The sequence below is a fragment of the Channa argus genome, chromosome 9, assembly GCF_033026475.1.
Source record: "Channa argus isolate prfri chromosome 9, Channa argus male v1.0, whole genome shotgun sequence".
NCBI lineage: Eukaryota > Metazoa > Chordata > Actinopteri > Anabantiformes > Channidae > Channa > Channa argus.
Window position 1 is genome coordinate 17,275,760 of NC_090205.1, and position 11,404 is coordinate 17,287,163.

General features: G+C 38.5%; 1 protein-coding gene across 2 annotated transcripts; it reads right to left on the minus strand.

The window, feature by feature from the left end:
• Positions 1 to 478: 478 nt before the first annotated feature.
• On the minus strand, positions 479 to 10,493 carry arsh (arylsulfatase H). 2 transcript variants are annotated; one of them, XM_067516938.1, is made up of 11 exons: positions 10,409 to 10,493; positions 9,712 to 9,861; positions 9,345 to 9,466; positions 9,072 to 9,194; positions 5,500 to 5,702; positions 4,396 to 4,616; positions 3,568 to 3,704; positions 3,075 to 3,212; positions 2,725 to 2,884; positions 1,919 to 2,040; positions 479 to 1,393 (listed from the first exon to the last, which is right to left on the minus strand). In XM_067516938.1, exons 1-11 carry the CDS (start codon positions 10,411 to 10,413, stop codon positions 954 to 956), a joined length of 1,821 nt encoding a protein of 606 aa, XP_067373039.1. In that variant the 5' UTR covers positions 10,414 to 10,493; the 3' UTR covers positions 479 to 953. The 2 variants fall into 2 exon arrangements, with proteins under 2 accessions (XP_067373039.1, XP_067373038.1); XM_067516937.1 differs by lacking the exon at positions 10,409 to 10,493 and adding an exon at positions 9,949 to 10,288.
• Between the last annotated feature and the right edge of the window lie 911 nt (positions 10,494 to 11,404).

The window sequence follows — 11,404 nt, forward strand, 5'->3', positions numbered from 1 at the left end:
GATTCCATTTCTAACTACTGATAAACTATACTAAGTTGGGGTAACACCTAAATATTACAGTGCAGTATGTATTGTTGTTTTACATGGTGCATAGACATTTTTTAAAGTATTTTTAATTGTTATGCACTGAATGCTATTTCTGCATAATTCATAGTGAGAAAAACAGCTCTAAATAGGAGAACCCACCCTTACACCCTCCACTTCCCTCTTTCTCGCTTTCCTAAACACACAATAGTCATTTAGCTTCTCAAGCAAAGTCTGACTCTGCCCCCTAATGGCTCAGAGTCTAAATTACCTTTTTAGGGAATTTCACCTCCATTTTCATTCCCACTTCCCTGAAATGGTAGACTGAATGAGCAAATTTTAAAAAGCAGGATATAAGGTGAAAATATAGACACAGTAACGGAAATGAGAGCCACTTGCAGTGTGGGGAGAAAAATGTTGTATGCTGTGTAAATCACCAATTAGGCAGAAATGCTGACGTTGTAAATTCATTTTTATTGCATCATGTAATCCAAGCACCCATGACACATTTATGCTCCAAGTCAACAGATCCTCCATTTAATAAATGTCGCTGACAAAAACCAGATTTTTCCCTCCTCTGGTTCAACGGTGTAAAGAAACATCCCAACTGCAACTGCAAAACAACTCAACTGCACTGAAGATGTTCACTAGTAATAATGCACTGACCACAGATGTTGTGAACTGCATTATTTATCTCAACTTTCCATAGATCCGAAAGGCAACAGATTATTTTTTGAGTGACTCATGACTGAGAATGGACAGTTCTTGGAGTCATGGGACAAACCCTTTTACATCACATCTTAAACAGTGCTGAACACCTGAATATTGAAATAAAAGTAATGCACTATTCGAAGAAATGTGTGAAAGACCTGCAGGATATTTTTTGTCATTTATGGGTGAGCTGCTTCATTAAGCCCAAGCTGTTTGCTTCAAGTTTCCAAAGGGTCTGGTGGATTTTTCTCGTACACGTGTGACATGTCTTCTTTGCAGCCACAGAATGGAAAGGTACCACAGCAGGGCTGAAGCCAGGGTCTCCACAGAATCTTGTCCCAAGTCATCTGGCTTTGAACACTGTGTGCATCTGTGCTGGTTTGTGAACTGCCATTAGACGGCTGTTTGTCTTGGAGAGTACTTTGATGCTTCTCCACAGCTCTGGCAACCTGATCGAGGATTTCAGCGTAACGGGGCTCAGTATCAGGGGTCAGCGGGTGAGACTCTGAGGGGTCACGGAAAAGGTCATACAAAAGCGGCGGATTGTGGTGCGTCACATGTTCTCCGTGACACAGACAAATCTTAATGTCATAGCATCCACCAGCACCGGGGGGAGAGAAGTTTGGAGTGAAAAAGTGCACCTTAAAGATGGAGTCACCTGGACGGAAACACACACAAGTAAATATGTGAATGTGCACAATGATATAAAAAATAATCTAATCTGCTTAAAGCCTGGAAAAATCCTTTTTTAAATGTCAGCACTTTTAAAGTGAATTAGTTTGCTTTAAAATGAAAAGCCTGATTTGTGAGGAAAAAAATGATCTAAAACTGCCTACAACAGTCCTATAATACATCCTCCCCTTATGAATGTACAAATGCTTTGTTTTGATTCAGACTGCACTGCATTAGACAGAGAGGTGTTTCTGTTGTTTAGCCTTGGCTAATAAACTCCAATAAAATATGAGCTGAGTATATGTCTATGTCAAACTAAACCTGTTTAGCTCTTCGTGTCAAATAATATCTCAGAATCTAAACTCAATAAAAAGTAAATATAAACAACAACCTATGCCTTTCAAACTTTTCAGATACATTAACATTTTAGCAAGCACGTCAAAACTGTAGAAAGTATTTGTCGATTGGATGGTTCAGCACATCTCTGTGTCCACAGTACGTTTGAACTCACTGCCAGGAGGGTGCCAGCGCGCTGCATTCAGGTAAACGCCACAGTAGTGGAACATAAATTCATGTTCTGATCGCTCCACTTGTCCCTCCAACAGGGGCATGATATTATAGCCGTCCAAATGTCTAGAGGAAAAAAAGTACAATAAAGCCAGAGGACAGAGAAAGGGCAGAGGGGAACCATGAAGAATACTATATGCTGAAAGAGACTATTTTATTCAAGATTCAAAGAACTTTATTAAGATAATCCAGGAGGGAAATACTGCGTCTCACATTGTAAATACTAATCTACTATGTGACAGAGATATTTGAAAAAAAGGACATTAACTGTTCCATTTTGAGAAATTTTATAAAGATATGATATGTTGATATGAAATGTGAAACATAAGCTTGTTATGTCAAGTTATTAATGTATAATCAAAAAAGTTCAAGTAGATAATTTCATGTGTTAATGACAAAACCCAATTCAAACTATATTTTTTATTCATTATATCCCCTCTGATGTTGTTTGTGTCACCCGGGATGCTTACTAACTCAGTAAAATTAGTGTTCACACTGCAGCCATCTCAAAAACAAAGGCTTGCTTGTTTACACATAATGAGGGTCTTTAGGATCCACGCTATAATCGTCTGGATACAAAACATTTGAATTATTATGCACAGGTTTAGCCTAACTGTATGGTCTTTTCTCTCCTTCTAAACAATAGTTTGGTGTACTGTTGTATTCATCAAGAAGCTTTACACAAAAAAACTGGGGAAACAAACAAAGAATTAGTGAATGAGCACACACATAGTATCATCCAGTTTATACCTGTCTGGTTGTGTGTCCTTGGCTAAATACTTCAGGGTAGGGTAGAGGTCCATGAGACTAGTGGGTTCATTCACTTCTCTCCCAGCTGCCAATCTGCCAGGCCAGCGGAAAATTCCAGGTACCCTTATCCCTCCTTCCCAGCCCCCCATAGCCTTCCCACCTGGAGGTTTGAAATTTGAAGAAATAACACAACACAGTGCAAACTTATGAATTTATTACTGAAGAAACATACATGTAGTCAAGTCATATTTATCAATCTGTATATAGTAATAGCTAAATGATATTTCAAGAACATTTCTGTATGCAAGACTCCTTAACATATATCCATCAGTTTTTAGACATTTTCATACCTTTATACACGCTGTTCCAGCCTCCTTTCTGGCCTATCTGGGAGTCAGCATCCTCTAGGTGTCCACCATGGTCTGATGTGAAGTAAATCAGAGTATTGTTTGCTAGGCCGAGGGAATCCACAGTCTCTATCATTTTACCTAAAAAAACAAGAATAAAGTATCAGACATGGTTGGTTAGGTAATATTTTTTATGAGGCAGTTTAAACGCTGTAAACAGAGGATTTCTGTTGCTCTGGAGTTCCAATCGGTTAAAGAATAATTCAGGTATATTAGAGCTTAAGTATAGGAGGGTTTGCAGCATTCATAATGACAGACACTATGTCATCAGAGCCACAGGGGCCGCAGTGATAATGCCACATTACCACCTGAGCAGCTTCTCCGCAGCAGATTGATGTGACCGCCTTGCTATCCACCTTCAAACTACTGCTGAAGACATGCAAAATGTATAACATATTGTACATATTATATCCTTCACCTCTCAGCTGTAACATACCAATGATCCAGTCCACCTCTTCAACGTTGTCGCCGTATCGACCATGGCGACTTTTGCCGGCAAACGCAGGGTTCTTGAAAAGCGGCGTGTGGATATGGGCCAGTGAGAAGATTAGCAGGAATGGACGTTCAGCATTTCTGTAGCAGAGCAGAAGAGGACAGGATTAAGTGGTCTGAGAATCTCATCAATCATTATTGTAAGCTTTAATCGTGTACAATCCCTCATGGTAATGTAGGAAAAAGGATCACACTGTAAAAACACACACTGCAAAGTACTGCTTGTGTAGCCAACACCTGATATTACTTATTCCTGAGTATGTGCCACAGACCTCCACTGAGACCCCAAAATAAACATCAAGCCACAATATTCCTATTTAAGGTAAACATGGGCACTGCTATTTACTTGTGAAACTTAGTAAAACTCCATGAAATAATTGGCAAGTAAAAATATCACATTAACCTGCTGTTTAAGAAAAATACTTAAAATTGAAACGTTGTATTTTGGCAAGTTTTTAAAGATTTATAGTTGTTCTATCTGTTACACAGTTTCTTGCCACAGAAACATTTTAAACATTAAGATTAATCTGCTACATGCAAGTGAGAAAAAGAGTAATACATTACCAATGTGCTGTCTCTGCGGCCTGTTTAGTTTAGCCAATCAGTAATCAAACCACAGAAAGTTAACTGTTCAGACTGTTAACATAGGATGTATGGTTGTGGTAGAATTCCCCTCTTCAGAATATTTATTTATTTATTATTATTTTATATTATTATTTATTTTTAAAAATATTTTATTCATTAAAATGTTATTTTGCTCGTGCATTCGTACCTCTTAACGAAATTCTGTGCTTCTCGCAGCAGCCTCTCGGGCAGCGTCTCTGCTGTCATTGGCTGTTCAATCACCTCTTGGTTTCTCATGATGATGCAGTTCCAGGTTGGAAGGAGTTTAAAGGGTACATACCACACAGAGGCTGCTAGGATACTAACAAAGAAAAGCAGTACCAGGAGCCACAAGCTGACTTCAAAAAGGCCACACATTCGGACAAACACCTGAAATTGCACAAAATATCCACACACAAAATGAGACCACTGTCATACAACACACAACATGAAAATAAGTAAATGCCTGTGACGTCAAATCACATTAATTTCTGGTTTCTCCCAGATAGGCTTTAAATCTTCCTTCTTTTCCACGTTTTTCCTTTTTTTTTAAATTTGATTAAATTTGTTTTAATCTGTGGAGATCTCCACCTCATATATGCACACAAAAAGGGGATAAATTACACATGCCACATTATCATTGGATTTGGATTTGTAACTGTTGATCCTGCAGTTCCATAATCTTTCCACCAGGTGACATGACAAACCATTTTCAATAAGTAGTTACTTATTATCAGTGCTGTATTTAGACATGGAAATAGTTTCATAGACTTTTATTTCCCCGCAGACCCATTTGTTGTAGTTCTATATTCTGTGCCCATTTATGTCTCCCTCTTTAAAACAAACATTTGTTTCAAGCTTTCTCGCTTGCTCTACCTGTGGCACAGCTGGTTCCCATTTGTCTTCTCAGCAATGCCATGTCTTCACTAAAATGCAGTTTCAACATTACTTTGCTTTTTTCTAAAACAAGCCTGACTGTGTGCTTCACAATTGCAGCTTCTGTTCCCAATCTTTTTTCTGATCCTCTGGCTCATATCTAAGCGATTACGCATTACTTATTTTGCCTTCGGTTACAAAACACAAAAACCCATTGTTTTCCAATGTCATCGTTACTGTCTGGCAACGCAATTGTTTTGTTTGTCTTTTTATTTTGTTTTAGAGATTAGTCATCTTTCATTTGTATTATATGCATTTATTTTTTCAGATCTATCTACATGTAATTATTACTAATAGGCGGAAAATAAAAGCTCAACAAAAATAAATTCATCCTTACTAGTGTGAAAAGCCCGACTCCAACCATAATGGTTATGTTTCGGAGTGTGTGCTGGAGGTCTGTCAGAATATTACTCTTCTCTCCAGGCTCACAATCATTAAACAAGGTAAACGGCAGGCCGTAGAAGTAGCTGAAGCCATGGTGGTTTGGGTGATGACAGTGATCCCCTCTGTGCTCACAGTTCACACCCAGGTGCCACTTACCTGCAGAGACACAGAGAGACTGATTGAGCAGAAGCAAACAAGAAATCAAGGGAGAGACAGCAATGTGTACATCTCAACCTATCATTTTGCCAATTGTTTTAACTTCTTAATTTATACTTTTTTTTGTCCTTCCAGCTTATCCTGTGAGTTCAGGGTCGCCACAGCGGATCATTTTGTCTGCATCTTCATTTATACTATTATTGAAAAAAACATAATTGATGCTTCAAACCTCTAGCAATACACAAGATGTACAAACAACCAAACCCAGTCATGCCGTGGGGTTTGTGGAAGCAAGAAGAGATTTGTTTGAATCTCTTTGTCTTTGACAAGGTGCCAAAAAACAAGGAAATACAAAACAGCTACAGAGATGTTCGGATTAGAGTCCAAGTATTAGTGAGACTGCTACTGTGCTACTGAGGAGCTGTTGCTGACATCAAATTCAAATAGTCTTCAGCTATTTTGAAATCTTAATCTCCCATGAGCAAAACATGTGGGCTTTAATACAAGACATGCTACACTCTTTAACGCCTTTAACTCCATCACACTTGGTGATATTGCATTTACATTGCTGCACAAGAGACATACTGTACCACAGGGCATTTTCAAACTTATCTGTACTGTAACGTACTGCCTCAGTCTGGAATGTTGTTACTGCAGGGCAGTGTGACAGTTGATGTATGAATGTGCCTGCCTGTAATAAATCAATCATCCGAACGTAGTTTTTTTCCCCACTGGTCGGTGTTGAGATATAGTCCTAGGTCTTGACTGTTATTGTACATTTATGTAACAGTTATAAAAAGTGTATGCTAAGAGTTTGCAAAACTTAGAAACAGTTTATTTGCCTAAAACAACTATAAGCATGACCCCTTAGCAAAGTACCCATCGCCTAATGGTTGTACTGGACATCTTGTTAAGAGACGCAGGGGTACTGGAGCTGATCCCAGCAGTCATTGTGCAGGAGGTGGATTTCACCCTAGACAGGTCAGCAGCCTACTGCAGGTCTTAGCAATGTAATCTTTTAGTAAATTTAAACTCCAAATACCTAAAGGTGCTGGCATTACTTAAATACAATTTTTGATTCCTTAATTTTCACTGTATCTTCAACAGAGAGTAACTCACACATTTTAGTTATATTTATCTACTGCTGAACCCTTTTAAAACCAGTTCCCCTCCAGTTGAGGTGTGTACATTCAAATTTCAAAAGTTGGCAAGGATAAACCAGGAATACAAAGATGTCTCTATAATTTTTTTAGGCGGTTATACAACCTCAATTCCAAAGAAGTTGTGACGATGTGTAAAAGAGAAATAAAAAAAAATGCAATGATTTCCAAATCTCATCAACCCATATTTTATTTAGAATAGAACATAAACAACATATAACATAAAACAACACTGTACCATTTCATTAAAAATATTTGCTCATTTTGAACTTGATGGCAGCAACAAAAGGCTGGAAAAGCAATTGCCACAAATTAAAAACAAATGGAGAAGCATTTCACAGCTAATTAGGTTAACTGGCAACAGGTCAGTAACATGACTGGGTATAAAAGGAGCATTTCAGAGAGACAGAGCCTCTCTAATGTAAGATGGGCAAAGGTTCACCTACCTGCAACAAACTGAGTATAAAAATTGTGGAACAATTTTAGAAAATTGTTCCTCAACATAAAATTGTAAAGACTTGAAGACCCCGCCATCTACAGTATGTAATATTATCAAAAGATTCAGAGAATCAGGAGGAATCTCTGTGGGCAACAAAACAAGGCCGAAGTTCAAAACTGGATGCATGTGATCTTTGGGCCCTCAGGCGGCACTTCATTAAAAACAGGCCTGATTCTCTACTGGACATCACTGCATGGGCTCAGGAAAACTTCCAGAAATCACTGTGAATACAGTTCACTGTGCAATCCACAAATGTGAGTTAAAGCTGTATCATGCAAAGAAGAAGTCACATGTGAACACAATCCAGAAACAACACCGTGTTCTCTGGGTCAAATCTCATTTCAAATGGTCTGAGGCAAAATGGAAAACTATTCTGTGTTCTTTTTGGAAACCATGGATGCCGTTTTACTGCGGACTAAAGAGGGAAGGAAACTTTCAGCTTGTTATCAGCGGACAGTTTAAAAGCCTGCATCTCTGATGGTATGAGGGGGCATTAGTACCTATGGTGTGGGCAGCTTACATATCTGGAAAGGCCCCATTAATGCTGAAAAGTACATAGAGCTTTTAGAGCAACATATGCTCCCATCCAGAAAAAATGTGGCACATCATAAAATGAAAAGTCCCGCAACAAAGGCCCAACATCTGATATGTTATTTATGTTCTATTGTGAATAAAATATGGGTTATTGAGATTTGTAAATCATTGCATTCTGTTTTTATATTGGGTTTTACACATTGTACCAAGTTAGAATTGGGGTTGTAGATAATTAAAGAGTTAATAATATTCAGTTACATTTTGGTAGGTACTACGGAGAACCAAGCAAAATGTATCTGATATTTCATTAGTTTCTTAAAGTTCTGAATCTAGTTCCGTGCAAAAGTACTAGAATAGCACACCCAGTTCATTTGGCACTGACATATACTCAAGGTAATTGGGTTTAAGATAAAAATATGAATTTTAGATAAAAGTTCAGATATGTAACAACATTGTCTTAATTGATTATTAATGAGTAGTGGTTTGTCTTTGTAGGAAGGGCTCTAAGTACATAAGGCCTGGAGTAGAAGCTCTTCGAGAGAGTAATTTTTTTTTGGCTGCAGTTCAGAGGTAGACCTGCTGCTAGCTGCCCTGTAGCAATGGGCTGATCTTAGTTTTCTTTCTGTTGAGTTCAGTTTTCTTATTTTGTTTGAGCAATTTTAGGTTTATTTTGTTGTTGTTTTTCTTTTAAGTTTCTGTATATAATTTTCCAAACATTCATAAAGTCAGTTTAGGCTGCTGCTTTTGGGTTAACTGTAAATAAATCCCACACTAAGTGAACTATACTCCTGCCTCCCTGCGTGTGTGTCCTCCACCGCTCGACCAAACTTTTACAAATTGGCCTTACTCTCAACCAAAATGTTTGGGGATTAAATATATGGATGTCTTTCTCTTGCTTGTACAAAGCTGTGACACTGTTGATGAATCTCAATTTGCCTTCCTATGTGCACAAAGTTTTAAAGAGGCTTCCTGAAATATTTTCTAGCACACAGAAGTAGAAGACAAAAAAAGTCAAGCCACATATCCACAGTCTGTACTCTGCAGTATATAATGAATAACTACTGAATCCACAGAAAAACCCAAAGAAAACCAATTATCAATCATCTGGTCTCAAATTGACTGATAAATCAGGAGATCTTACAGAAACAACCAGTGTAGAAAAACATGTTACCTCACCCACTAGGCCGGTGGTGTACCCTTGTCGCTGCAGTCTCTTGGCAAAGGTGGTCTCACTGGGTGGCAGCCCCCCAGAACCCCCTAGGAAAAGCAGCACTTGGACACGACCGACGCCACCCATTCCTAGTCAACACACACCCACAGGTGCGAAATTCAGTAAATAAAAAAATATGACACATTCTGAATTTGCATGTTCAAACTTCACTTGTTCAAACTTCACAAACGTGACCGAGATCTTCCTATTTGCATCGGCTGAATAAGTTTGAGTGTCACCTGACCGCACTGCATAACGCCCTGTCATGAAAGCGGCGCGGCTCGGAGTGCATAGGGGAGCAGCTGCAATGTGCTGAGTCAGCTTTACTCCTTCAGTGGCCAGTTTGTCTATGTTAGGAGTCCTAAAAGTTCAGAAGAATTGTTATATTCACAGTATGAATAGCAAATATCTCAAACAGATACATACACATTAAAATTCAGATTTTTCAGTATAAGAAGAACACTTATAGAGCTTCAACATAATAAACAAAAAGGGGCTAGGAACGATTATAATTACAAATTATAGCAAAATCACAGTAGATACCAGTAGAGGAAAGAGGATAGAGATGCACACCCAAAAACCAGACCTCTCAGGAACAGGACTTACCTGATTGTATCATTACCATAGCATCCTACATCACCGATGCCCAGGTCGTCCACCATCATCAAAACAAAGTTTGGCTTCCTGTCCTCCTCCTCCCCTGAGACATCTGCTGCCAGAAGGAGGGAGAGAAGAAGTGGCACCAAAAGGGGGGACCTTGAAGTGAAAAAAAATTAAATGTTACTTTTAAGAAAAGAAGTAACACTACAGTGCTAAAAGAAAGAGAATGACCGTCTACTCTACCCTTTGTCATTTGTCAAAGTCCACCTTCTCTTTCTGCATTTTCTGGCTTTTTGGAACTGATTGGTCAAACAAGACATTTTGTATTGGATTCTGAGAAACTTTGATGAGCAGTTTTCAATTAAGGATTTCTTTCTATGTCTGGCATTGTGAAGGAGCGGTTATCACTGCCACCTCACAGCGAAAAGGAACACCATGGCACAATTCCAAGACTTGTAAAAGTGTCTCAATCAGCGACCTTTGTCTGCTACAACAGAAATGACTGGCGCAACAATGTAGCATGCTTTGCACTGTTTCATTCAACAAACAAACAAACTCCGTCGATTTCAAATCATTCGTGTCGGACGTTCTGCATGGTACAATGTCATTATTCATTCATTCAGCACATTTGGCCGTAGTTAATGTAAAAGACAAGGCACGCACACTTAATAAAATACGACAGGGAGCAACCATGGAAACTCACCTCATATCTGCACAATGCTCCGATTCATGACACACATTTCCTGCCCTGCTGATGCCTCTGGACCCTCCTCCCTGACTCTACAGTATTGACTGACATATGAGCGCATAACCACATTCACCTCACACATGCGCGCAAACTTTTCAATGCTGGTCTGGGCACAGCGGTTCCTACCTGACGACTCTCACATCTACAAATCCTTGTGATAAAGCTGTGAAAAGTTGTGCCAGGTATTATTAATTACAGAAGAAAATAATTTTCATGAGTATTTCTGGGTCCATACAATGAAGATTGTGTTTATAAAAGGCTCCAAGACTCAGTACAAAAAATATCTTTCAGCAGAGTTTGGCAACTAATAAGATATAAGGAAGTACTCTATCTCCTTTTTTTTAGTTTCTTTTTTACTTCTTACGGGAATTTACAAAATTTTCTCTAGTAGCTTTAGTCAGATGAAAAATAATAATTATTAAAATTCAATAATTTTTAAATAGCTTTAAAACACTTGATGATTCAAACAGCTAAAATTTTGTATTTAATTATGTTTGTCCTCTTTGGTCATGGTTTGTTTCCCATTCTGTGAGCCATTAGATAGTTTCCCATTATGTATGATGAATTTCTACACTGAGCTTTATGTACTTTTACTCCAGGAACTTCTCTGAATGTCTTCTGGTATTTCATAATTCAGCTGATCCCACAGTGTCATTGCTTTCTTGGAGTTAAGTCAATACCAGGTCTCCATAGCTGCTCAGAGTGCTGGGTTTAATTAGATACTTTACTGTTGGTATGGGTGTAATGACTGATAGGTATGAAATTAACGTGAGCATATTTACAGGAATTTTGCGTGTGTGTATTTGGCGAGAAAAATCTTACACAGGTTTCCAGATTTACTTCTAAGGGCCTCGGGTGTTTCTTTATAAAGCTGTCACAATAAATCATTCACAAAGCTTGGAACCATGTGAATTTGACTCCCATCTATCAGTATGTGACACATCAGGCATT

What these genes read in the sequence shown, in the direction of transcription:
- arsh (XM_067516937.1), bottom strand. Translation starts at nt 10,025, where the DNA reads ATGTCTTGTTTGACCAATCAGTTCCAAAAAGCCAGAAAATGCAGAAAG. An exon ending in TATGGTAATGATACAATCAG is followed by an intron (nt 9,467 to 9,711) that starts GTAAGTCCTGTT and finishes CTGAACTTTTAG; the next exon opens with GACTCCTAACATAGACAAAC. An exon ending in AAGGACACACAACCAGACAG is followed by an intron (nt 2,041 to 2,724) that starts GTATAAACTGGA and finishes TTTTTCCTCTAG; the next exon opens with ACATTTGGACGGCTATAATA.